Raw genomic sequence first — 27529 nt, 5'->3', positions numbered from 1 at the left:
TGGGAAAAAGCCCCACTGAATGTAAAAGTAGGAAGCAGCAGTGTATCATTATATATACAGTATAATATACATAACACGGAGAACACCAAAACCTTGTAAAAATAATTAAGCGATTAATTTTGAGTACTTATATCCTTTATGTTTAATATAATTTAATGGCAGAATTACAAACTCAATTTTCCAGAATGGCTGTGTTTAATAACCGGCCTGCAAAATGCCTGAAAATGTATCAGCTCTCGTGAGCTAGAATGGTACAGATCCAGTGTGTCACTGATTCGGGTATGATAATCACTGGATTATTCTGTAATGTGAAGTTACGTTTATGTCACACTGCCCAATTTTTAAATAACCAGGCTGAAAACAAATAGTAAGAAAACACTTCTGCAAGTCAGAGTCAGCCGGTGGCCTGCCAGTTTGTACCCTGTGACCTAGTCCAACTTCCTTATTTGATTGATAAGAAAACTGAGGCCCAGAGAGGGGCAAAGACTCACCTGTGATCACACAGTAAATGAGCTCAGATCTAGAAGCAGAGCCAAGCCTGATTCTAACCAGCAGGTCAGTGCTCTTACCATTACACCATGTCACCCCTCTAATATGGGACATGCAGCTCAGAATTTCATCTTATTATTTCAACCTTCAGAGCAGCAAAGTCAGCAAAGTTTCTGTGACGATACCCCCACCAGGGCGGTTTTTTTCCCCCATTCCCAGGAAGGAAATTCTATTTTTTTTTCTTGGCTACTCTTTTCTTCCTTCAAGTGTAGAACCATAGGGACTTTCTGACTCCACATAAGCCACTCCCAGGAAGATGCAGCCACTTACTTTGACTGAAGAGGTCGGTCACTGGGACACATCCAACGGTTAGAGTTGTTGCTAAATACAGTGTCAGTCATGGCTGAAATTCAGTGCTCCTGGAAAATAGGAACCCAGAGAGGACATCACTCAGTTACCCAGCTGCTCTTTATTTCTCAAGTCCCTACTCTATGCCAAGCACTCTAGGGGATACAGAGAAGAAAGGGAACTACACCCAGCCTCTCTACTTCCTAGATGGGGAAAACTCAGGCCCCCAGATGGAAATTCCTACTGAACATCACAGCTTCCCCTGGTGGCAGAAAGGGATCAGAATGGAGAGCCTTCTTCCTTAACTGCACATTCTTCTCATTTACTAACCCAAGGCGATGTGTCTAGCAAGGGAAGGGTCATTAGAGTTCTTAATTCCTGTCCAGGGTCTTCCTACTGGGGGATGTCATTGGATTCATTTCCTAGTCAACTTGGCTTGGTGAACTTTGGGATCCAAAACCCTGGAGTCAATCCTGGCCTTATTTTTTTTTAATACTTTTTAACACCCAAGTCATCAGAAAATCATGTTGGGTTGATCTTCATAATAGACCCAGAATCTGCCTACTACTCTCTGCCTGGCTCGCTGCGATGCTGATCCAAACCACTATCTGCTCCTACTCCTCTTCACGGATCCTGCTGCTTCTACCCTTGGCCATCTTCAGTCCATGCTCCACACAGCAGCCAGGATCTTCACAAACATAACTCACAGCTTATAAAAACAGCACCTCCACAGTTACACACAGAACTACCAGGTAACCCAGCAATTCCACACCTATCTACCCACCCAAGAGAAATGAAAGCATGTGTCCACACAAAAATTTGTATGCAAATGCTCATAGCATTTCATAATATTCATAATACCCAAAAGATAGAAACGACTCAATATTCACCAACTGATGAATGGACAAACAAGATGCAGTGTATCTATGCAATGGAAAGTCATATATAGCCATAAAAAGGAAATAAAGCATTGACAGCTGCTACCCAGAGGAACCTCTGAAACATGATGCCAAGTGAAAAAAGCCAGTCACAAAAGGTCACATAGTACATGATTTCCTTTATAAGAAATGTCCAGAATAGGCAAGTCCATATTTTGATTGCCAGCAGCTGGGGGAGGGGAAGGGAGCTGGCGGTGATGGCTATGGGGTATGGGTTTCTTTTGGGGGGGAATGGGAATGTTCTAAAATTCATTGTGATGATGGCTGCACAACTGTATGAAGATACTTAAAAGCCACCAAATTGCTTTAAAAGGGTGAATTATAGGATATATGAACTCTATCTTAGTGAAGTTGGGGGAAGGGAGATGGTACCACCACTTTGGAAAACTGGCAGGCCCATTAAAGCTATAAACATTCATCTACCCTACAGTTCACGAATTCTACTCTTAGGTATATACCCAAGAGGAGAATGACCACGTTCTAAAACATGTACAAAAATGTTCATAACTTTTTTATTCATAACAGCTAAAAACTAGAAACCATCCAAATGTCCATCAGTAGGAGAGTAGCTAGATAAATGTGGTCTGTACACACAGTGGAATACTGGTCCACGATAAAAAACAAACTTCTGGTGTATCTAACAGTGGGGATGAATCTCGCAGACATTATGTTTTATGAAAGAAGCCAGCAGCAAAAGAGGACACTCTATTTAATGGTGTTTACATGAAAATTAAGAACAGACAAAGCTATTTGAAGGTTGTAGAAATCGGAGCAAATCCACCGCTAACTTTGGGGAGGGTATTGTCTGGGAAGAGGCAGGAGGGGGCATCTGTAGGGTAATAATGTTCTGTCTCTTGATCTGGGTGACACATCCATCTGCAAAAGCCATGTGTACACTTTCTGTCCCTTCCCTCACCCCTAATAAGGTAAATCAGCCCCTGTCACTCTAATTTCCGTTTCTTCATAGCTCACATCCCTCCCCAAATGTATCATATGTCTTGTTTGTTTGCTTAGAGTCTGCGTCTCTCATCTCTAAAACGTGAGCCCCTAGCAGAACGCATTCTGTTCTGTTCTCTCTTAATCTCCCACACCTCACACAGCACCTGGCACATAGAAGGCATTTCATAAATATTTGTTGAATGCATGCATGAGCCTCCCTCAGCACTAAGGCAGTCAGCTGAACTGAGCCCAGCTTCTGGCTCTGCGAAGCTCTCCGCCTTGCCCCTCCTGCAAAGAGTAAAGGGGGAGAGACCAGGGAGACTACATTTAGTTAATTACAAAAACCCCAAAAGCTTCAGAAGGTGGATCACTGCATCCAGTGGGTCCTGATTTCCCTGAAGGTTTTAGTACAACCTGGCCTTGTTTTCTGGGATGCTGAATAGTTAGTTGAAGAAGCCGGGAGGTGAACAGGGACAGTACTCTCCCTCCTATCGTGCAGTTGGAGGGGTTATTAAATCTTCGAGGGGCTGGGGGCTGCACACGTGGGAAGGGAATTTCTTATAGAAAAGCCATTTCATCTGCTCCCCTGTGGTTGATGTAATCTTCCCAGAGTCATACGATCATTTCACTGTTTCTGCTTGGAAAATAGAAAGAAAGGAGGAAAAAAAAAAAAGAAAAAAAAAAGAAAGAAAGGAGGGACTCCTATGGGCGCTGAGAGCCTCAGGCCCAGGTAGTCCCAGGTGATGGGCTTCCTCGGCTGCCCCTGGACTGGACTCAGAACTTTCATTTGGATACCCTGCCTCCTGCTTTGCAGCAGAGATAAAGCTGCCCTCGGAGAGGGGGGGTGGTCCCAGGAAGCAAGGAGGGCTGGGGCAAGGGTTACACAGTCCCCTCCCATGAACTCTGATCTCCAAATTCTGCTGCCCTTAAGGTGGAAGCTGGCTGCCCACCCTCTCCAGCATCCAGTCGTGCACACCAGGAGTTCATTTCCTATTAAAATTCTGCCTGCAAAGAGCAAGAGCGCTGGCTGACAGCCTTGTGGAAAGCACCCAGCTCCACCCTCCAAGCCAGAAGCCACCCTGGACAGTACAGGTTATTTCAGCTTGGCCATCCAGGGTTCTCAAGGCACTTCACATCTCAGGTGCCAGTCCAGTGGGTGCGCCAGTCAACTGGGCATGGGCCAGGAGAGTGAATACCTGAGTCATTGAGGCATTGAACACCAGCGGAGTGAGCCCAGAGAAGGGAGGTCATGTGTCCACAGGCAGGCCCTCACTGAGGGGTAGGGAAGGGGGCAGGAAGAGGGGAGGGCTAGCAGGTACCACTGATGTCCTTTACAGGAGGGGCGCATGCTAGCATGCTCCAGAGCTCTCCTGGAGGGGCTGAGGCCACATCCCCCACTGCCCTATACTGCTTCCCTGTCCTAGAAATCCCATCACAGGTTCTGCTTCTAGAGAACTTGACCTCATGTGAGAGAAGAAGGGAGACTTTTGGGACAGTGACGTTCTGATCCCTGAGTTCATCACCCTGGGCAAGCCACTTAATCACCTTCTAATCTGATAGGAGATGATCCTAAGAAGTTCTCCTACCTGCCCATAGATGATGCTGCATTAAGTCCAGCCAAGATGTCAGGTTTGAGTTAATAGAAGGGGAGAAAATCCAATGGTAAGCCTCTGACATTTTCAGGCCCCCCGTGCCTCCTACTGTGTGCTACAGAGAAGCCATTGCCACAGTGGACAGGAGGCCTGCAGCCCCACACAGGAGCAGCAGAGGGAAACCCACCATTGATACCAGGAGCAAAGTAGAGATGCATGTGTCAGATAATTTATACAGGATTCCGCCCTAGGACCCACAGAACCTTGGTGTCACCACGCTGGTGAGTTTAAGCACCTACCACGGTCCCTGACATGCTGTGAGCACTTGCAGAATGGGAACTCCTCTTTCCTACTTCCCCTAGACTATATAGTTTATCCAACAATGATGAGTAACATTTATTGAGTGTCAACTGTGTGCAAAATTCCATGCCTTCACCATTTGCTTTAATGGTAAGTGATAATATCCTCATTTTACAGGTAAGAAACTGAGGCTCAGACTGATGAAGCCACTTGCTTAATAAATTACACAGCTACCAACAAAGCAGAGCCAGGATTTGAACTCTCTCCCAAGCCCATGTGCTAATCACTACTCTGCTCATACCTATAGAACATTCCCCCTTGGTTTTAGATTGTTCAGTCCTGATGAGTGTTTGGTGACCATCAGCCCCTGACTGTATTCCCACCTCTCAGCCTCAGAAACAAGCAGAGACGTGCCCACCCAGCCCCTGGCCCTGGAGATGCTGAAAAAAATCACACATTTCAGCTCAGTCAGGCCAAAGTCATGGCTCAGATCCAGGCCTGCAGCTTCAAGTTCAGAAAGGGTAAAATCACTGCCTCACCAGAAGCCAGAGGCTCCCGCTCTTTTTCCTGGACACAGATGGCCTCCCAGTCCTGGAGCAAGTTCCAAGGAACAATCTGCTTTCCATCACAAAAGCAACAACAGAAAAAAAAAAAAAAAAGCAACAACAGCAATAATTGACAGTTCCCATGTCAAGGGCTTGCTACATGCTAAGTGCCTCTCAAGTTTTATCTTGTTCAGTTCTCATGGCAGCCTTCGACATAGATGTTTTTATCCCCATTTTACAGATGAGAAACTGAATCATGGAGAGTTTAAGTGGGCTTCCCAAGGTCCTGCTTAAAGCATTTCTATTTAGTAATCTGAATGCCTGACACTAAGTGCTGGTTTGAGGGCGGTGCACCTGTGGACGGGGGAGTACTACACAGCTGGAAAGAATAAAGAGATTATTTATGACAGATACGGATGCATCACTAAGATGAACTGCCTGGTATAAAGACCAAGAGGCAGGATGACGTTCCAGAACAACACCACTTTTTGCACAAGGGAAGGCAGGATACATGCACAAAGTATCTCTGTAGAGAACTAGCATGAAGCAGAGAACATTGCTTGCCTCTGGGGAGAGGAAGTGAGTAGATGAAGCTGAGCTGGGAAGGAGAATTTTCACAATATATCCCTTCGGACTTGCAACCATGTTAGCGATCTAAAAAGAAATGAACATTTAGATGTTTTTAAATGTAATTTTAAAATAATAAAGTGCTCCAGTGGCTGCCCATTATAAGACCTAATGCCTCCTCCATGACTTCAAAGAACTGTTAGGCCCCTCCGCCTGCTACCTTCCTTGTATCTCTGACCACACTCCCCTCACACTGGCTCTTCCAGCTACCAGACCCTTGCCTCTGCTGTTCTCTCTGCCTTGGTGGCATCTTCCTCATACTCTCATGCAGCCGATTCTTTCTCATACTCTGCTGTCTCTGCTCACGTATCACCTCCTCCAGGAAGCCTTCCCTGACTATGCTAAGTCACCTCCTCTTAGCCCATTGCTTACTCTCGCTGTATATTTCCCTTAAAATACTTGTTGCGATTTGCAATTATTATTTTTCTTCTTTATTTACTGTGTATCTACCTATTCTGTAAGCTCCATGACAGCAGGGCTGGGTCCAGATTTGTTCAATAGCTGTACATCCAGTGCTTGCAGGGCCAGCTTCATGGGCCTACAACCTAGGCAGTCACCCAGGGCTCTGTGCACGGAAGGGCCCCGAACCTACCTTAATGCTCTGCTGTTATCATCTTTAGATTTGTAATAAGATTTGAACAGAGGGCCTTGTGTTTTCACTCTGTAGGCAGTCCTGAGTACGGTATACAGTAGATGCTCAGTAAATCTTCACCGAAGCTCGGGCAGTGGGCACTCAATAAATCTGCATGTAAGTGGCAGAGCCAGGCCCGTTCCAGATCTGCCCCCCTGCACAGCATGGTGTTAGGCAACATGCCACGTCGCATCTAAAACTACCATGAACACTCCATCCCAAGCCTGAAAAAGCCAGATTCCAGAACCTTGCCTTTCTCCCTCTTTGCATTTTGTTCTGCCTGCTTCTCCTTGGCACTATTTGCTCAGGAACTTCAACCACCAGAACCTCCTGGTCTTCTGTAGCTTTCTGATGAGCTGAAAAACCAACCCTGAAAGCCCATTTAGCTTCAGAGCTGCAGCAGGTGTCTGTGACAGGCCGGCAGGAAGGGGCACGGGGCACCTGAGGGCATTGCAGGGAACCAGCGGAGCTGCCACTGCCTGCGCAGAATTGCAGAGTTCGACGCCATGCTCGGCCTCCCAGCCCCACAGTCTTGGAATTCACCCAGATGCTTCACAGCAGAACCTGCAGCCACCAGCTTGGATGGCACCCAGTCACTTCCATCTCTCTGTGTCTTTTTCCTGTCCCTCTCCTCTTCCCCTGAGTCTAGCATATCACTGCTCAATTAGAAATCTGGAAAAACTCACTCAGATTATCTGATGGTGTGGGAAATGCAACTTGTGTCAAGGACCTCAAACAGGGGGAGTCTGGGGGTGGGTGGGACATTCCAGGAATAGGGTCCCAGCTGAAAAATATCTTTTGTTTGGCCCATGCAGTGTTTTGTTTTGTTTTGTTTTTTAAGTAAAATCATGCCAATATTCTAAAAGCACAGGATTTAATTAAAAGTACAGATTGCCAGCTTCTGTTGAGAAATAGGAAGAATAAAAAAATATTTATAGAACATCTATTACTATGTGTGAAACCCTGTTCTAGGCATTGGGGATCCAAAATCAAAGCAAACAAACAAGAAGGAGGAAAAGTCACTATCCTCGCGGAGCCTATGTTTTAGTGGGAAAGACAGATAATAACCAAACAGTAAGTCAAACGTAAAAGGCTCAGCTGGTGATGAGCATTTTGGAGAAAAAATAAAGACCAAGAAGGGGGGCTGATAATTGAGTGGGAAGTTTGGGTTTAAATAGGAATTCAGAGAGGACTCACTGAGAGATTATATTTGAGCAAAGATTTGAGCAAAGGGGGTAATGGACTTAGCCACGTGGATTATCTGAGGCAGAGCATTCCAAGCAGAGAAGAAAGTAAGTGCAAAAGCCCTGGGGTAGGCATGTGCTGCTAAGTTAAAGAAATGGCAAGGAGGACAGAGTGGTTGGATGAGAGTGAGCAAAAGGGAGATGGGTAGGAGCTGAGATCAGAGCAGTAGTGGGGGGAGGAAAAGGGGGCACATCAGATCATGAGGACCATTTGAGCTTCCACTCTGAATGATATGGAAGCCATGGAAAAGCTTTGAGAAGTGAGCTGAATACATTCTATTCTGTCTCAACCACACATACAGCTTTGATTTGCTGAGTTCTTAGGGTTCCAACACACCCTAGCCAAGGCAAGGCCAAGGGCCAGCAAAGGAAAAGATGACAGTCTCTTGCCTTGCCAACCACACACGATGGAGCTGAGTGCCGCTCCACTTGCCCACCTGCCTTGCCATTCCAGGCTCCTGTCTCAGAGCCACAGTGTCCCCTATATGGCCAACTACAGCCAGCTTCATCGAGAGGATGCAGGCTGCTGTTGGCTTCTCTTCATTTTTGGAGCCAGCTGGGACATCTCCAGCCTTCCCAGAACCTGGCTAAGGCTGAAATGGCAAGGCCTTGGCTCCTTCCATGCTGAACTGCTTGGTGCCTGAGACAAGGGGAGAGACAGGCCTGGGAGACACTGGAGATAAAGGCTCCTCTGTGCTCCTGGTCTTGAAACAAAGCAAACTCACTGTCACCTCCACATGGTTCTCCCACAGCCACACAGCAGTAACTGATGATTCCTGCCATGAGCCTTTAAAGAGTCCCATGGGACAGTCCTCATTTTATAGGGTTTTCAGGCAGGCACAGAGCCTACCCCCTGCTATTCTTTAAGCAAATTTGGCAGGTGGCAGAGACCACACTGTAAGGGTCACAGTCATCCTAACTGCTGCGTTTGCCCCATCATAAACCACTCACTTTCAGCCAACATACAAGCTGGCCACAGATGTGAACAAACCCACATAAGATCAACCTAGACCAAAGAACCACCCAGCTGAACTCAACCCAATCACTGACCTAAAATAAATAAATTATTTATTATTGTGAAATAAATTAGTGGTTGTTGTTCTGAGGCCCTAATCTGTGGAGTGCTTTGTTATGCAGCAAAAGCTGACCGATAGAGCAGCCCATTGTGATAGAACAACAGCTGGCCCTGGACTCTGGGATGCTACCCTAGTTCCCCGGTTCATTTTATTTTTCTGTGGGACTCTGGCAAGTTATTCTGGGCCTCAGTATTTGCATCTGTAAAATGAGGGCATAAAAATTTCTATCTCTGTTATATTTGCCTTGCAGAGTTGTTAGGAAGGGCCAATGAGTTAACACATGTGCAGGGACCTTGTAATCTAAACTCCTTTTCAAGTATTAGGCAAGGAGGTCATTGCTAATATTATTTGAGGGTGCAGCTGGAGAGGAGAACAAAGGTCTAAATTCCAGTGTTTGTTTAGGCTTGAGTGACACATTTCAGTGGATTATGTGAGGTAGAGATTTCTTGGTTTTGCCTGTTGGCATTTATCTCTCTTTCTAGGTGGGGAACAGCATCCCAAATTTCCCTCGGAAAACTTTCCCTCTTTCAGCATCAATCTGTACAGCTTAGAAGGAGCTCATTCATTCTGGTCCCTATAAGTGGACCAACTTTCCTTGTCCAGCCAATCAGTGCATTATAGCCCATGAGCTATATAGCAATTAGTCTGGGGATAGCCACATGATCCAATCTGGACAGATGAAGGCCTGTCCTAAAACTTTTGCTGGAACTCTATGGAAAGAAGGATTCTTGGGGCATCTGGGTGGCTCTGTAGTTGAGCGTCTGCCTTCAGCTCAGGTCATGATCCTGGGGTCCTGGGATCAAGTCCCACATCACGCTCCCCCTGCAGGGAGCCTGCTTCTCCCTCTGCCTTTGTCTCTGCCTCTCTCTTTGTGTCTCTCATGAATGAATAAATAAAATCTTAGAAAGGAAGAAAAGAGAGAAGAAAGAAAGAGAGAGAGAGAAAGAAGAAAGGTAGAAAGAAAGAAAGGAACAAAGAAAGCAAGCAAGCATTCTCTTTTCACTGGGATTGCTTAGCTGGTAGAACAGAATCCCGGAGCTATTAATCACTTTTGCCACCACATGAGAAAGGCCTGCCAAAGAATAAAAGTGGAGCTGAGAGATGGAAAGAGACTGAATCCTGATGATGCACTAGAATGCTGGATCCAGCCATGCCTGAATCTATCATGGACTTTTTGGCAACCATGAGCCAAAATGTTCCTCCTGTTTTTCTTCCTCAGGTCCATTTGAATTGAATTTTTGTCGTTGCAATCCTCCTGAGCTCTACATGTCTTAATAGACCAGCTACATTAGAGCAACCAGGGATCTCAAAGGCAGTCCGAATTGGCTGAGGCCTGGGGTGAACTATACCAGCTTTCAACAACCCCCTGGAACCCCCCTCACCACCACCCCACCTCAGAGGCACTGCCACCCAAGCTCAGGCTTTGCAGGAGGACAGGAAACATTTGCAAAGCTTCCTCACCAAGGCCTGCTGAGACCCTGCACTGACAATTAAAATTCAGTGACAATAAACAGCACTAATTAAAAGCAAAACTAAGTACTTAATAAGACAAATGAGGTGGCGGTATTAAAAGTCAGGATGAGAGAGCTGGCATTAATTAAAAACAAAGACTAATCTCTTCCCTCCTCTGAAAAAGCTGTGTCTGTGTGTGTCTAGAAAATGCTCAGATTTGTTAATGTAGTAAATGCCATGGGAAGAGGAAGATTCTGGTATTGGTTCTGCCTGGGGGTCAGGGTGGCAAGGGTCTTCCTAGCACAGGGGACATTTGGGCCAGGCCTTAGAGGATGAGCAGGAGCAGTAAGACTTAAAAGGTGAAGGAAAGGATGGGGATGGGAGTGAGCAAAGACTCAGAGGCTTCAGTGGACACGGTATATTTCAGGAATGGAGAAATTCCTGGGAATGGAGCCTGGGGTGATTGGAGGGCCAAGGAGGAGGGGGAAATGGGACTTAAGAGAGAGAGCAGTCCATGTTTAACCCCATAGCCTAATGCAGTCTCCACCCAGACAGCCCTGCTTGTGTTTAAGCATCCAGAGGCTAAGACCACATCCTCTTCCAGACAGTTCAGCAGGGTGACCTAGGGTATGGGTGTGGGGACCAAGCCCATCCGGCCACTTACCAGCCTGACCAGCGTATTTGCCTCCCTGACCCTCAGTTTCCTTGTCTGTAGAATTAAATCTCAAATTATAACTATTGTGAGGATTAAATGAGATGGTGTATGGGAAGCCCCCAGTTCAAGTCTGGCACAAAACACCCACTCGTCAAGTAGGAGCTATCACGAATTGACGTTATTAGTATTATTAATAATGACCTCAGCCACATTTTCCTAAAGATTCAGGAGCCAGCTCTAGCACTAGAAGGAAATGTCCCAGCCTTTCTGAAGCCAGAGTAAGTACATGAAGCATGATGATGATGACTAATGGAAATAACAGTGTGTGATATTATCATATGATGATAAGCTGTTGACTAACTCTGTGACCGGATTACCCTTGCCTCTCCCTGGGAAGCTGGGAGTGGCCACATGACCTGCTTTGGCCAGTAACCATTCCCAGGTGGAAACGAAACCATTGCATTCTTCACCACATTCCCCTTTCTCTATCTTGACCATCAAGGATGTATGAGGATGGAGTCACCCTCAGCCGATGTTTCTGTGGGAGGACAAATGCAGAGAAGATACCCCCTACTAACCCACCACATCCGAGTGAGAAATAAATCTCTGTTGCTCCAGCCACTGAAACGTTGGCGCTTATTTGTTACTGCAGCAACAACCTAACCCACCCTGTCTGTGTGCCCTACAGGCCAGGACTACACTAAGTATTTCATGTGCAGATCTCATCTGAGCCTCAGAACAATCCAGAAAACACTATCTTTTACTACCCAGTTTTACAGATCAGGAAACTGAAGCCCAGAGAAGTCAAGTCCTTTGCCCAAGGATACACAGCCAGGGAGTCACAGCAGGATGCACATTCACACACGGAAGGCAGGGGAGAGCATCCAGAATTGATCTTCCTGGGGGATGTCTCTTGCTGGACTGCGGTCCCCCAAGACTTTCCTTCCTCCCCGGGGTTATGAATATCTCCGTGCCCTGAGTCTACAAATCCAAATACTGAACTGTAAAATGCAGACACTTACAGAATGCTCTCCAGGGCTCCCTGCACAGTCCAGCCAATTACCAGATTCCTTGATAAAGCAGAAACTTGCCTTTGTTGTGTTGTTAACCAAGCTTATCTCTGCTCCAGCTAGGCTGTGGTGTGCAAGGGAAAGAGGAAAAGCTCAGGACTGATTTTTGTGTTTGCTCATGCATGCCCAGACACACGGGACCCCAAACAGGAAAATGTGATGAGCCAGGTCTGTGTATTAAAACAAGTCATTTAGCTTAATGGCCCCTGGCTGCCACTCAGGCCCAAGATGCAATGAAACTCATTCTGATTAAAAACCCAGCTGGAACGGACTTATCTGCAGCCCTAAATCTCATCATGCCACGGAGACCTGTGCCATCCTGACCCCTCCTCTACCTCCAGGACAAAATAGAGGAGAGAAGGGCATTTATCCCTTAAAAAAAATGACAGCAGGCCTCATCCTCACAGCTGAAGAGCATTTTCACAACTCATGGACGAGAGACATAGCATTTCCATCTTACAGATGAGGAAACGGAGGCCCCAGTGTGTCAAGGTCACACTGGTAGCAAGTGGAATATCAAGGACACAGACCTGGGTCCTCTATAAATGAGCCTTCTAACCACCCTGCTCTATTGACGCAAATAATATAATATTTGGCTAAGCATAATATTAATTTGCTGTTTTCAAATGGCAAATATGGTTGCATAGTGGCAGCACTGTACGGTCTAACCCAATAGTAAAAATAGCTTTGCTGGATATTTTCTATTCACCCTCCACCCGGCTCTGTGCACTGGGAGAATGTCCTGTGTGGTATTGGTGGCTCTCCTGCCCTCTGGCTCCTGGTTGGATTTTTCTAATGGGAGGCACCAGCAGATGACTGGAGGAAGGGAAGAGAGAGGCTGGGACATTTAATCCCCCTGGACCCCTCATTCTGGCCACCATGGGCTGTTGGGGGTCACAGTGCCTATCAGGAGAACCCCTCCATACAACTCCTTTGCTTCTGAGTCCATAGGCGTTCCCTTCCTGCCCCTCCAGGCCTAGAGATGGTGATGGCTCCCTCTGTTGGGTGCTGGGCCATTGAGCATCCAAGACCTGCTAGATTGACTATAAATGTCTCTTCGTTAAACTCTCCTCATTTATTCCTCTGCACGTGCAACCAGTTTCTGGGTGCCTGCCACATGCCAGGCACTGTTCGAGGTACTTAGCTCACCTAATCTTCACAATGACCTGATGAACGATAATTATTCCTCTTCAGAGATGAGGCATCCAGAGTACAGAGAAGTCAGGTAACTTCTCTCAGGTCACACAGCTAATAAATGATAGGGACACATTTAGAATCCCAGCAGTGTGGCTCCAGAGCCTGTGCTTATGACCAGTTCACTCTCCTGCCTTGAGGCTCTGTCCTTAGCAAAGATGAGATGGCGCAGAAATTAAGAGCACCAGCCTTCATGGGCAATTTCCAAAAAAAATTGAGGCAGGCTCTGACATTACTCCTATTCCTGAGGTTCATAGGGGTATGCTAATTTACCCAAGGTCACCAGCCAGGAATGGTGGAGCCAGCCAGCATAGAGACCCCAGTGTGTCTCCCTTCAAATGCCAACACTCTTAACCACTACTCTGGACCATCACTCTTATAACACAGCCACCTGGACAGACCTGCCACCAACAGGAGTGAGGTACAGTGAGGGAGACTGGCTTAGGTAAAGAATGGCTTTCTCATCCTCAGAAGTATCAAAAGGAGGGTGTGCTACTTTGAGGGGTGAGGAGCTCCCAATGCTGGAAGTAATCCAACACAGACAGCAAAACTACTTGTTGTGGCTGCTGTAAAGAGGGTGATGTGCTTTTCTGAATGGCCTCCCCTTTCTGCATTTGGAAAGGAGCAGCTCAAGCTCACGGAATCCTCCCAGTCCAGTCATATGTGGGCAAAACTCCTTGCATTGACTCCCTGACTTGGCCTGACTCTCTTATCAAGCAGGCAGGGCCAGTGTCTTAAGACAGAAAGATTAAGTACTCTGACCTTGGGTGCTCCCTGCCCCAGGAAAATGCATACTTTCACTTCATCCTTGTGAAGCAGAGGCAATTAGGGCCCAGGAAAGGCTCTACTTATTTTCTTGCCTTGGCATAACACACACACACACACACGCATATACATGTCACCCTCATTTCACCATGGTACAAATTTAATGACAGAATTTTCCTTTGAGAGCTCAGGCTTTGGAGTCACATGGACCTGGGTCCAACCCTCCCCCCCACCTCCCCCACTCCAATGCTAAACCCAAGCTGGGTGAGTCTGGCAAACTTTAATAATTTTCTTAGAGGCTCAATCCCATTTGTAAAATGGGTGCTGTGACAGCACCTACTTCCTAGGGCTGGTGAGAGTGGGAGTGGAAAACAGAGTGGTAAAGACAACTGCTCCCAGTGCTGGCACAGGTGTTACCTAGGTGTTCTTCCAGAACCCCCTCCACCCAAAAAATAATGGGTTAGAATCTCCAGCCAGGAGGATACCTCTTGCCTTGCATACACAGTGTGGCCATGGCCACTTCCCTGGGATGTGGATGCTAAGAAATCTGAGACCGCTTCAAAAGGAACAAAAAGCTTCTCTTCGTTGCCATGAATAATAGATCTTGAAGACTTGCCTCCCTCCATCCTCTGTCCTGCCCAGGGCCTCCTGGCGCCCCAGGTGGGAGAAAGTAACAGAAAAAGGAATTTTGGTTGGTGTTGGCTGAAGAACCTGAATAAACCAGAAAGTTCCTGTCTCTCTCCCTGTGTCCCCATAGAAGCAGCCATCAGAATATCAAGTATGGATGGAGCCCTCTGTGATTTACAAAGCCCTTGGTCTTCATAGTTGCCTGGGCAGGTGGGCACTAGACCCTCATCCCTGGAGGCAGAGGAGTGCAGAGGTTGAGAGGGGCCAAGCTGCCAGTGCTCAAAACCCAGCTCTGTGTCTTCCTGTGTGTGAGGACAGTCACTTAACCTCTCTGTGCCTCACTTCCCTCATACGAAAGCCAGAGATGACAGTAACAGTGAACACAGTATTTCCCTCAAAGGAACATCAAAGGATTAAATGAGTTAATACTTTTTAAAGAGCTTGGACCAGTGCCTGGCACATGGTTGGCATGAAATAAAGAGAAGCAAGTCACCCTGGTCACATCTCTGGGGTATAAAGGCTGGTAGTGACACCTGTAATGGCATTATTGTCTATCAGGTGCCAGAGGCTGCACTATGTGCTTTACACACATGGGCTCACATAATGCTTGCAAAGAGACACCACTGAGTCCCTCTCACAAACAGAAAAATTAAGGTTTGTAGGGGTTAACTAGCTTTCCCCAAGATTGAATTAGAGCTAGTAAGTAACAGGGCTGGGAGTCAAGCACAGTTCAACTTTACTCATCTACCATCCTCTTCCTCCTACCATTCCCCTTCATTGAGCCCCCAAATCAACAAGAGGGTATTCATTCTGTTCCAGCACAGCCATATCTAACTTAATCCTCATCTCAGTCTTTAGCTCCATTTTGTACTAGGAAACTGAGGCAAGGAGAGGTTAGGTATTGACCCAAAGTCTCCAGCTAAAGAGATGGCAGAGTGAGTGTCCAAACCTCAGATGTCAGAGTCCATTTTTATATGCACCACACACGTGCATGTGCACATACACACAACACCTTCAGATACATCAGACAAGTCACCGTCCATCCTTTGACTTGAAGATCTTCTGAAGAGACATTACATTAAAACTATATCTGGGGCGCCTGGGTGGCTCAGTTGGTTAAGTCATGGGTCAGGTCATATCTTGTGATCCCAGGGTCTGGGGATTGAGCCCCATGTTGGGCTCCTTGCTCAGTGGGGAGCCGGCTTCTCCCTCTCCCTCTACCCCTCCGCCTGCTCATTCTCTCTCTCTCTCTCTCTCTCTCTCTCTCTCTCTCCCTCTCCCTCTCAAATAAATAAAATCTTTAAAAAAAAAACTACATTTGAAGCTGATCTAGTTTCTCTTCTTTTCAAAGCTACTCACTCTAGTAGGTGAAGCATTTTATTGCATTAGGGTCTGACATGGACACACAGACCCTCTCAACATCCAGATTTCCAGGGACTTATATGAGCTCTCAAAAGTGTATGAAGCCAACAGCAAAAACGTGGAACACAGGCCATGGTCCAGTTTGTCCTGGGGCAGCAAGGGAGATGGTTAAATTGATGATCCTCTACGAACATGCCTTCCACCTTAGTGAGTGTTCCTTCAACACTCACTCTGGACTTAGCTTTCTTTGGTCAATGGCAAATCAATAAATATGACACAAGCAGAGTTGAGGTCCTCATTAGAATGCCATGGACTAAGATATGGAAAGGTTGGCTCCCTAAAAGAAAATTGGAGTGTTGGAATCAGGAAGAGGAGGAACACATGTGTGCTCCTCATCCCACCTCCCTCACGCCCCACCCTCGTGGAACTGTCAGTCTTGTGGAGAATGATTTCTGTGAACTGTGGGAAGCTAAGCCGTGAGTTTCTGGGTTCTAAGTACATTGCTGGGGTTCTCCCAGGTGGAGAAAGCCCACCTGAGGGAGAGGTCAACCCAGAAGAAAGCAGGGCTAGATGATTGGAACTCAATCCAAATGCTATTTTTGAGCCACTGGATCAGCTCAGCTGTGTTGTGGACTCTTCTATTACATTAGCCAATCAATGTCCCTTGTATCACTTGAACTAGCCTGAGTGAGGCTAGTTGTGAGGTGAGAAAACACTCTCATGACTCTTAGATGGGCACCAATCCCATCACGAGGGTCCCAGTCTCATGAATGCAGTTAGCTCTCATCACCTCGCACAGTGAGGTTTACAATTGATGAAATCCTGATTGATACAATTTACAATTTTACAATTGAGTGAGGTTTACAATTAATATAATTCTGATTGATACACACATACACACACACACTCAGAATCGATTCCTGTGACTTGCAGATTCCGTACTTGTGAATTTGCCTACTCACTAAAATTTATTTGTAACCCCCAAAGCAATATTTGTAGCACTTTCCTGGTCATACACACACACACACACACACACACACACACACACACACAGAGAGAGAAGCCAGAAAAAACTGAGTTGCCCAACATGCTAAAAGCCCAACCAGCTAAAGTCTAACTGGTGACTCTGCCTTCAGCTCTCATACTGTACACAAGTCTATTTTTCAAGGTCTGGTTTAGTGCCACGTTGTTTGCATCTTCACTGGTGATTTCACTGTTTAATATGTCCCCTATAGCACAGCGCTAGGGTGCTGTCTGGTGTTCCTGAGTGCAAGAAGGCTGCGATGTGCCTTATAGAGAAAACATGCTTGTAAGATAAGTTCATGTGCCATGAATTACAGTGCTGTTGGCCCTGAGTTCAATGTTAATGTATCAACAATACTATATACTGGTATGGAGTGGATGTTTGTGTCCTCTCAAGACCCAAGTGTTGAGAACTACCCCCATAATGTAATGGTATTAGCAGGTGTGGCCTGTGCAAGGTGATGAGAGCTAACTGCATTCATGAGACTGGGACCCTTGTGATGGGATTGGTGCCCATCTAAGAGTCATGAGAGTGTTTTCTTACCTCTCAGCCCCCTGCCATGTAAACACACAACAAGAAGTCAGCAGTGCGCAGGCCAGAAGAGGATCCTCACCAGAACCCAACACTGCTGGCACCCTGACTTCAGGCTTCCAGCCTCCAGAGTGGTGAAAAATAAGTTTCTGTTCTTTATAACCCATCCAGTTTAAGGTAGTTTGTTACAGTAGCCTGAACAAAGACACGTTTGAGTAAGACGTCTTTAAACAGAAACACATAAAATAAAGGATATGCATGGATCGGTTGGTGAAGTGTGATGAGAGGCTTACGGGGACCTAACCCCCTATTTCCCTCAGGAGCAATGATTCAGTATTTGCTATTCAGTGATCATGGTGACTTTGTAGAATGTAACTACTCCAAATAATGTGAATCCACTTTCTCTCTCTTCTCATACGCATATGTATGTGTGTGTGTGTGTGTGTGTGTGTGTGTGTGTATACATTAGATAGTACATTATATGCATAATGTGTAACAATATGCCATATAGCTTCTGAATATGTGGATGTTTATATATATATATATAATGTACTAGACTAATCAGCAAGTGCTTCTACATTTCCACTTTTCCTTCTATGATAGGGACTATCAAGTGGGGCAAACACTTAGTAGTTTGATCTGTTTTCTGTTTTATTTTTTTAGAGTGTGGTTGAGGCAAGGGGTAGATAACGAGATAATTGATGTAAAGAGCCAATTTGGGAGGAAAAGTGCCAAGGACCTACAAAGTACTGTCATTATGGCTTGTTTCCTGGCCAACTTCTCCCACGAGACGCCCAAGGTGCATTTCAAACCCTGTTCATCCAACCATTCACCTTTCTGGAGCAGAACGAGGTGAACTGGTAGAATGGAAACCAGCCAGTGGTGAACACATTGGTTTGGGGATTCGCCAGGGATGGAAAACTTACAGGAATTGTCTAGCACATTCTGTCTAGCACTGTCTAGCTTTTCTGGAGTCTGATCGGATAATGAACCAGGGCTGGGAGCAAATGGGTTTCTAAGTGTCTTTGCAACCTCTAGTGTCCACGGCGCACACTCTGAGGCAAAAGGTTTGCAAGTGAGCTGGGGGCAGTTGCCAGTGGGTTCCTCTCCAACCAGGCTGCCAGCTCAGTTTCTACAATAAACCGGGTCACTGATGAGGGCTGATTTGAGGGAGTACGAAGATCCTCGTCTTTCAAAGTGGAGGACAAGTGAAGAGTGTGTCCCCTTGGCCCTGATTTTTAGCTCTTTTTGAGAAAAGAAACTTGAGGAAAGAAAGGGATGCATGAAGGTCATTTCTGTCTGAAAGATGAGTGGAGGCCTTGCAGCTATCTGTTTTTGGTCTGGTTTGAGTGAACAGACTTCCGTATGAAAATCAAGAAAGGAAACAAAAGTGTCCCCTAACAAGCCTTCATGGGACCTAGGGACACAGAAGTCCTGAGCAGAAGACCAAGCTCCTGGAAAGCCAAGTGATCCCGGGAAAACTGAAGCCAGGGTCTGAATCTAGAGACATGAGGAGGAGGTGACAGCCCCTCCAACAGCCACTTCACCTGGTGCTTCTGGAGACATCCTCAGAACCTCTCCTCAATCATTACCCTTCCTAGGAAACCAACCTGTGTTCGGCTAAGGGACCCATAAGACAGGGAGTGGCTAAACCCAGACACTTCACTGGCACCGTCCTGGCTCAGTCCCTTGCTAGCCTGGAACCCTGGGCATGTTCCCTGGCCTCTCTGTACCTCATTTCCCATACCTGGAAAATGGGGATTAAAAATGTTCCTTCTTCTCAGAGCTGATTGATGAAATGAGGCGTGCCAAGTTCCCAGCACGGTGCTGGCCCATACTAAATGCTTGGAAACTGGTAGCTCTCATTTCAGAAAAAGAAAAAAAAAAAGTCAACTCTAGCATGAAGTCCTGGTTGCCAGGCACAGCCTGTAAGGTTTGAACTTAATACTCTTCTCTTCTGGTTTCCTCCACCTTCAGCGCCTCATGTCAACTCCCAGGTGTTCATCTTCAAACTGATGAGCTTTGGTGCTCTTTAAAATACCCAGGTGGTGAGCTTCCTGGGGCCCAGCTCCCCAGGATGATGAGCAAGGATGCCGGATTAGCCAGATGGAAGTGGGTAAGAACTGTGAAAGGCACTCTGACACATCCTGGGAGACCCTCGTCAGCTCTGCCATTTGCACAGCACTTTGATCCCTACAAAGATTTCACACACATGAGAGCATCCCCCTCAAGCTTCATAACTGCTTTGCAAGTCACATAAGATGGGAGGGTATGGCCCCACTTTACAGGTGCCAGACTAGTACGGGTAAGGGGACTTGTCAAAGGCACAATGGTGGTAAAAGGTGGGCTGCCTTAGAAAATCCCTGGCTGCACCCTAGAATCAGGGATTGGGGGGCAGTGGAAAATGCTAATTCCTGCATATGGGAATTAAAATAAAATATGACATAAAACTATATACAAATTAAAAACGAACAAAAATGTTAATTCCAGGATCTCGACCAAACCACCAAAAGAGGAAACTTGTGGTGGGTACTGGCATTATACTTTTTGAAAACCCTCCTGGTGATTATAATGTGCAGCCAGGACAGGGACCCACCAGCTTGGAACCACATGCCCCGCTCCACACCCTCTTCGGGTCCCTGTCCCTCCTGGGGACACTTTAAACATGGTGGCGCCTCAGTCCCCTGGAGGACTCCTGAAAACAGACTGATGCCTGCTTGCCAGCCCCAGGAGCTTCTGTTTTAGGAGGTCTGGGACAGAGCCCAAGAGTTTGCATTCCTAATAAGTTCTGGGCAACGCTGATGCTGCTGGTCTGGGGACTGCACTCTGAAAACCACCACTTTACACAACGCTAGAAAAAAGCGGACCCGTGAAACTGAAGTTTCCTGGCTCACTGTCTCCTTCCTGCGGGTAATGCTCTCACCCTGAGTGGGAGCAAATAAATCTGGGGTGTGCTGGTCAATGTCACCAGAAATCTGGGAAGGCCTAGGGAGGCTGAGGGCTTTGGGGCTTCTCCTCCTCTTGTTTCTCTCCTTTTAAAAGCAATCCACCACTGAAGAGACGGTTCCTGAGCATTAGCTGTTTGTTCCCCTGCACGCGGCCCAAACCCTTTGCCTGCAATGCAGGTCTTCTTAAATATTGAATAAGTCTGTTTCCACCAGCTGCCATGGCCAGTGCCGAGGGAATGTGGATATTGACAAAGTCTTAATGTGATTAATCAGGTTAAAAAGATCAGGGTGCTGAGCTGGTTGCATAAAAGACCTATCACCAAAACCTCTGGTGCCTCAACACCTTCCCCATCCCTCTCCCACCCCTCCCAGGGCTTGGGGATTTATTTTATTTTATATTTTATATTTTATTTTATTTTATTTTATTATTTATTTTCTGCCTCTGCTCTTGCTGTTCAGTGAACCATTAGGTGAATTAGAATAGCCTGGGTAGTGGGCAGGTTTTGAACAAGAGCAAAAAGCATCAGATGGACACAGTCAGCGTTCAGTCATCCAGCAAATACTTACTGAGCACTTACTGTGTGCCGGATGCTGTGGGATACAGTGTGCTGAGTGGACAGCGGTAACTAAAACAGCCAAATATTCCTGTTCTGTTGGAGCTGGGGAGATAGACCATGCACCAAAGAAATAAGTAATATAGTAAGATAGTGTGTCACATGGTGCTAAGTGCTAAGGAGAAATAGGGAGCAGCAGACAAGGAGGAGGTAGGATTCTGGCACGAGGTTGCAATTTTAACTAAGACAATCAGAAAAGGCCTCTCTGAGAAGGTGATGTTGGAGGAAAGGCCTACAGAAGGTGAGGCAGTGGACAGAGGAGAGGGTAGAAAGGATTAACGAGGCCCCTTCTACAATGTTGAGCTCCGAGATTTCATTATCCTCATCATGATCCTCACCATAAAGATGGTAATAACTAATGTTTATTGAGCATATCTCAATGTGCCATGTGTGTTCCAAACAAAGACTGTATATATTGGCTCATTAAATCTCCCCCCAAAATCCAATGAGGTCAATGTTATCACTATCCCCATTTTCCACATGAGGAAACTGACATGTAGGGTGGTTTAATAACTTGCTCAAAGTCACACAGCAGCAGAGGTGGATTCAAACCCAGGTGGACTGACAATTATCCCTACCCCATCTCTCTCCAGATTTTCAGGGAGGAGCCCCACACTGTGTGATTCACCGCAAAACAAATTCTCTCCCTGGTTGGGATTGCACTGCCCTCCCCGCCTTCGGAGAGGGGGGCGTGGTTCAGTGCTGTAAAGAGGGTGGGGCACAGGGGGCTCGGCCAATACACAAAGCTGTCTGGGTGTCAGTGTAGAGTATTCATCAAATTTCTCCAAGACCTCCTCTGGATGCAAATCCTATGCTGCAGCTAAGGAGGCTTTTACAAAACAGATCAGATCAGGTCATCTGCTTGTAAAAACAGAATTTTTCTCAGAACTGCTCTCAGAATAAAGACAAGATGCCACACCATGGCCCTGCAGTTACCACCAACTCATCTCACACTGGGCTCCCCACCTCAACCATGCTCAACAATCATGCTGGCCTTCATTCAGATCCTTGAAGCCTTTCACATGCTGTTCTTGCTGCCATAATTGTTCTTTTTTCTTTGCTTTACTCAGTGAAAGCCTATTCATCCTTCAGCTCTCTGGTCAAATGTCACTGCCTCAGGGGAGCCCTCCCAGATTAGGTCAGATTTCCTTGTGATGCTCCCTCATAGACCTCTTTGGAACTCTTGTCTCAGTTTTTAATTATATATATAATATCCACATGCATGATTACTGATATAGGTTTACCTCCTCCAGAGAGAGGACCAAATTGAAATTATTTTCTACTATATCCCAGCACTGAGCACAGTGCCTGGCAAATGTTATAAATGACCAAACAGAAGGTAAGGTTCCTCCCAACCAAATATTCTTCAGAAAGCAGAAATTCCTCTTCTATCCAAATTGTTTTTCACACTGTCGAGCGCCTATCATTCTCTCTCTCAATTTATTTTACATAACAAAATAGTTCAAGTAAGTTCTCAACTACTCAACCACCAGTCAAATCAAATGGTGAAGGGTAGTTACAGTAGATAAATTTTGTTAAAATCATAAAACTTTCCTTGCTTTGCTGGTTTAATTATTTTCTCAATACATATCAGCAGCAGAAAAAAGTTTTTATTGATTGATTGTTTTATATAATATGTGATTTTAAGTATGTGTGTAATACAATTAATGAAGCAAATATTATAAATGGACATTCGATCATTTCATCTACATCCCTAGTAGGTTTTTGCTTTCTTTCTTCCAGTTCCTAATAGATTATTACTTATGTCTGGCAAAACATTTTGTGGGAATCACTAAGTGCTGGAGGTACTGGTGGCTCTAGCTGCTGGCACCCATTGGGAAGGATCCTGAAGCCACTGAATTAACCATCTGCTTTTCTCCAGTCTCTGTGACTGTCATTTGTCACTGTTTTAAAAAAGATTTTATTTATTTATTTATTTATTTATTTATTCATGAGAGAGAGAGAGAGAGAGAGAGGCAGAGACAGAGCGAGAAGCACGCTCCCCGCAGAGCAGGGGACTCCTGATGTGGGACTCGATCCCAGGACCTTGGGATCACCACTTGAGCCTAAGGCAGATGTTCAACTGGCTGAGCCACTCAGGTGCCCCATTTTGGCACTTTCTGTCAGATTTGTGCTCTGTCATTGGCCTGGTGGACCTGCTATGCTTTGGAGCTCCGTGATTTGGCCACTGTCTCCCCCAGGGGACTAAACCTTTCTCTGGAAAATCGGTTTACCTCCAAGGAGCTTACCTCTTTCATCTGTAAATGGAATCTGTAAGTGCAACCCTCCTTTTTGGGAGGTTACTTTAAAAAACAAACAAACAAAAAAAAAAAACCACTGACTCTAGAAGTAACTTTTTTTAAAAAAAAGAGTTCTGTGTAATAGTAAGCAGCTGGTATTTATGCAGTTGTGTATACACATTCTGGGCACTGTTCTGGGCACTTCGGATATGTATTACCTCAAAGGGTCCTCACAGCGCCCCTGTGAGGAAGGTGCCATTATTATTCCCATCTCACAGGGGAGGAAACTGAGTCCAGAGAGGCCAAGTAACTTGCCCAAGGTCACAGGCTGGCAAGTTGCACAGCCCGAATTGCAATGTGGAGGCAGTGCCTGTGCTTCTAATCGCTGACCAGTGCCCTCCTGTCCTTCATCGGAATAACATTCATGCTTAAGATCTCAAATCCAAGCCAGGAGGAACTGAAGACTACAGAATCCATTGGCTGCAGAGCTTCATATTAAAGAAAGAAATTCTAAGCTGCTCAATCTTCATGACAACTCCTAACAATAAGTGGTGACTGGTTATCTCATTTTACAGAACAGAAGAATGAGGCCCTGGGAAGTTCATTTCTTCGCTATGAAAATTCTGTATTTGACTTTGGTGTCCAAAAGATCTGGGTTTGAGTCCTGAATCTACCCTTGACTGGCAGTGTGAATTTGGGGAACTGAGACCTCTCTGTCCTCTCTAGCTTCAGAAGTCTGGTCTGCAAAATGGGCATGAAAGCAACGCCTCCTTCACATGCCCTGCAAGGATCAGAAGAGATCACTTATATACGTGCAAAGCACAATAGTCGAGCCCCCTGTCACTGCTCTGTGACTTTGTGGACAAGAGCCAATTCATTTGCTTCCTGTATGAAGGTGCAGCTCTGGAGCACCACCCCTGGGTGGCACAGCCAGGATTTGAACCCAGCTGGATACTCTTAGTTCACTGGTCTTTTTAGCAAGAGGATGGTGAAATGCTACAAGCAGGCAGGGACACCCCCCTGTATCAGAGATCCCCCTGCAGTAGAGACCTAGGTCACTCTACAGTCTGTGTCAACCAGAAATCTCAGCCCTGTGGTGCCTCCCCAGGATGAAGACTCCAATCCCACACCTGCTGCTATGACAACCAGAGGGAAAATTTTCCAGAGCAGGATTCTGTTCAGTCCCAGGGCCTGTGTGTGTGTGTTGTGGAGGGGGGGGTGTCCTTTGGTCTTCTGGCCACTTGAAGACTTCCACTACCAACTTCTATGGTATTTTACCCTCTGAGTGTGTTCAGGACCAACACGAGGCTGTCTGCTACCACCAGTCGATTTCCAGAAGCCACGTCAGTGTTAGAGGAGAAACCCCAGTCCTGGAGGCTACACAGAGGCAGTTCATGTGGCTGACTCTGGAATGGGACCAGGGGCTCTCCACATAGATGGAGAAATAACTACTCAACAGGGTGGCCTCAGCCAGGACTCTGCTCCCCAACACACATCCACACAGGGGAGATCCAGCAGAACATGGAGGGGAATAAATATCTACTTATCCACTCCCTCAGCAGGGTGCCAACTAAAAAAAGTTTCATCACACAAAGCAATGGCATGATGCATCCTCTCACTTTACTTCCAACGACCTTATCCAATGAATACTATCATTCTCCCCATTTTACAGAGGAAGAAACTAAGGCTCAGAGGGGCAAAGTCACTTTGTCAAAGGTCACACAGCCAGTGGGTATTGCAATCTGATCCAAACGCACATCTGCCTGGCTCCAAACCCTACCGATTTGACCACTGCCTCCCTCTCCACACCCATGGGGCATCATGAGTGGGTGCTCAGTGTTTGTTGAGCAAACAATCAAAAGATAAACAGTGAAGCATTTTGCCGCACCTCCCCAGTGACTATTAAATCTCTATTAAAATAAGTCTCTGTGTCCTGAAACCCCAGCTGGTTAGTGCAGGAAAGTCCCAGATATATTCCAGGGAACTGGAAGGAGGCTAACATAAGTTAAGAGAATGGGTAAAATGTGTGGGTATTAATGCCTGGGAATATAGCAACAATTAGAAGCAAAAGATTAGATGCGTGTTTGCAATATGGAAGGATCTTAAAAACACGGTGCTGGGTGAAAAAACAAGTGAGCAACAAGGAGGTTTATATATACCATTCATATAAGTTAGAAGTACATATTTTGAAGGTGCATTTACAAACAAAAGAGATGTCCGTTCAATGGGATAGACGGGTTGCCTGTGAGGGGAGAGGAATGGCCTATGAGGATAAGGAGATTTAATAATGAAAATCTGCGTAGGAAATCTTTAGGGGGGATCCCTGGGTGGCGCAGCGGTTTGGCGCCTGCCTTTGGCCCAGGGCGCGATCCTGGAGACCTGGGATCGAATCCCACGTCGGGCTCCCAGTGCATGGAGCCTGCTTCTCCCTCTGCCTATGTCTCTGCCTCTCTCTCTCTCTCTCTCCCTGTGTGACTATCATAAATAAAAATAAATAAATAAATAATAAATAAATAAATAATAAATAAATAAATAAATAAATAAATAAAAAAGGAAATCTTTAGGGTTCAAGGGTGGTCTTGTCCTAGGAAATGAGGAAAAAACTTCATTGTCAGCACCTGTGCCAGAACAAAAATTTATTTACGAAGCAGATGAGTTCTCAGTGGAAAACTGAGAGGCTACAAATGAGGCCAGCTCTCCTCACACTATAATCCCAGGAGCAAAGCCCCCTCCTGGCCACCAGCATGAGAGCACTATTTATTTCTCCCTGGGGATTCATCTCCAAAGAGGCACGCGTTGTTCAGAAGAGGTCATGCACCCAGACCCCTCTGGAGATAAGACACAGAGAATTCATGTCTGTCCCAGCCAGATAAACCCTCCCAAGGAGGGCAGGGGTGGGGGGCAGAAAAGAACAAATCTAAAAAATGGCAGCAGGTCTCTTTCTGAGAGGCAAAGGAAATGTGTCATTGGTCTGCACCTTACATGTCCCCTCTAGGGGTGGGGACATCTTGCTTTTGGCTTCTGGGACGTGCCAATGCTGATGACTTCCTCTGGCCAGGGCTAGCCAGCTTGGGTGAACGACATGGAGGTCTCTGACATTCAGAGGGAATGTTTCAAATGCCAGGAACTCGTGTCTTCCATCCTGCCTAGCAGCCCTTCCCACAAGCCCCCCAACTCCAGACCTTTGGGGGAAATACTTGGCCATGTCCCCGCCTGACATGGCAGCAGCAGAAGCCACTTCCAGTATGTTGCTTAGCACTGGCAGGATTAATCCAGCCACTGCTCATGAAAGAAAAAATCCTGAGCTGCTGCCTTTCCCTCTGGGGAGAGAGGGATGGTGCATTTTAGCAAGCATAGAAGGAGCATTTGCAATCTCCCTAAAAGGCACCCCCCTCACTTGGCATATGCTGTTGCTCTTGCTTCTTAAGCCACTGGTCCCTGGTTGCAGTCAAGGTCCCTCTCCACATCCCCAGATTCAGATCTGCTGCGTTAATGACAATAACAGGTCCTGTCTCCCTGGGAGTGGGCCCTGGCTCCTCCCACACTCCCACATCCAATCCCTCCATAAGACCTGTCTGTGATCCTGCAAAGTCCACAAAAATCTGACCACCTTCTTCCTTGCCACCACCTGGCCCCATCACTAGTCCCCCAATCTCTGGTTTCCCAGCTTCCACCATTGCCTCCTGAAGTCCTTTCTCCGCTAACCAAAGTGATCATGACCAAGACTGTAAATTAGATCATTTCACTTTCCTGATGAGAACCCTCCCCTGGCATAAAATCAAATCCAGACTCCTTGTCTGCACTGGAGTCCTGCATGACTTGGCTCTTAGCCTGCAGCCCCCAGTCCACCTCGCTCCCCTCACCTTCCCCTCCTGCCACTTACACTGGTCTTCTTGCTATTCCTTCAAGACACCACAGTTGTCTCTGCCTCTGTACTTCTGTTCTTTCAGCCTGGATTGTTCTGGTTCTTTCTAGAATCTCAACTTTCAATCCAAACATTGCCATCCCTGAAAGTTTCCCCTGGTTACCCTTTTTTTTCTTTTAAATCTATATGTAACTAAATACCATTTGTCTTCTTCTATCATGTCCTATGGTTTCTTAAAATCATTTTATTGATGTGTTTATTTATTCACTGCCTTTGTAAGCTCTAGGAGGGTAGAGAACTCTGTCTCGTTCACCACTGAATCCCTAATGACTACAGCAGTGCCTGGCACATGGTAGTGAATGATAAATATTTGGGAATGAATTGGCCAAAAGCAGTGCTTCTCAAAGTGGGGTCCCTGGAGCGGGCAGCAATTACATCGTTGGAAATGATATG

At 46.3% G+C, this 27529-nt stretch overlaps 1 protein-coding gene across 12 annotated transcripts in view; it reads right to left on the bottom strand.

The window, feature by feature from the left end:
* Nucleotides 1–27529, bottom strand: part of RPH3A (rabphilin 3A) — a 273026-nt gene that overhangs the window by 64391 nt on the left and 181106 nt on the right. For 11 of the 12 annotated variants that reach the window (XM_072722872.1, XM_072722866.1, XM_072722874.1 and 8 more), the window contains one exon: nt 820–908. In XM_072722872.1, the coding sequence (XP_072578973.1) occupies nt 820–890 (71 nt within the window). In that variant the 5' untranslated portion in view covers nt 891–908. Of the gene's footprint in view, nt 1–819; nt 909–5715; nt 5737–27529 lie in introns of those variants that run through there. The other variant, XM_072722867.1, reaches the window with a different exon arrangement.

This window comes from Vulpes vulpes, chromosome 10, assembly GCF_048418805.1.
Source record: "Vulpes vulpes isolate BD-2025 chromosome 10, VulVul3, whole genome shotgun sequence".
NCBI lineage: Eukaryota > Metazoa > Chordata > Mammalia > Carnivora > Canidae > Vulpes > Vulpes vulpes.
The sequence above is the reverse complement of the archived record's forward strand: the minus strand, read 5'-3'. Positions and strand labels throughout refer to the sequence as shown.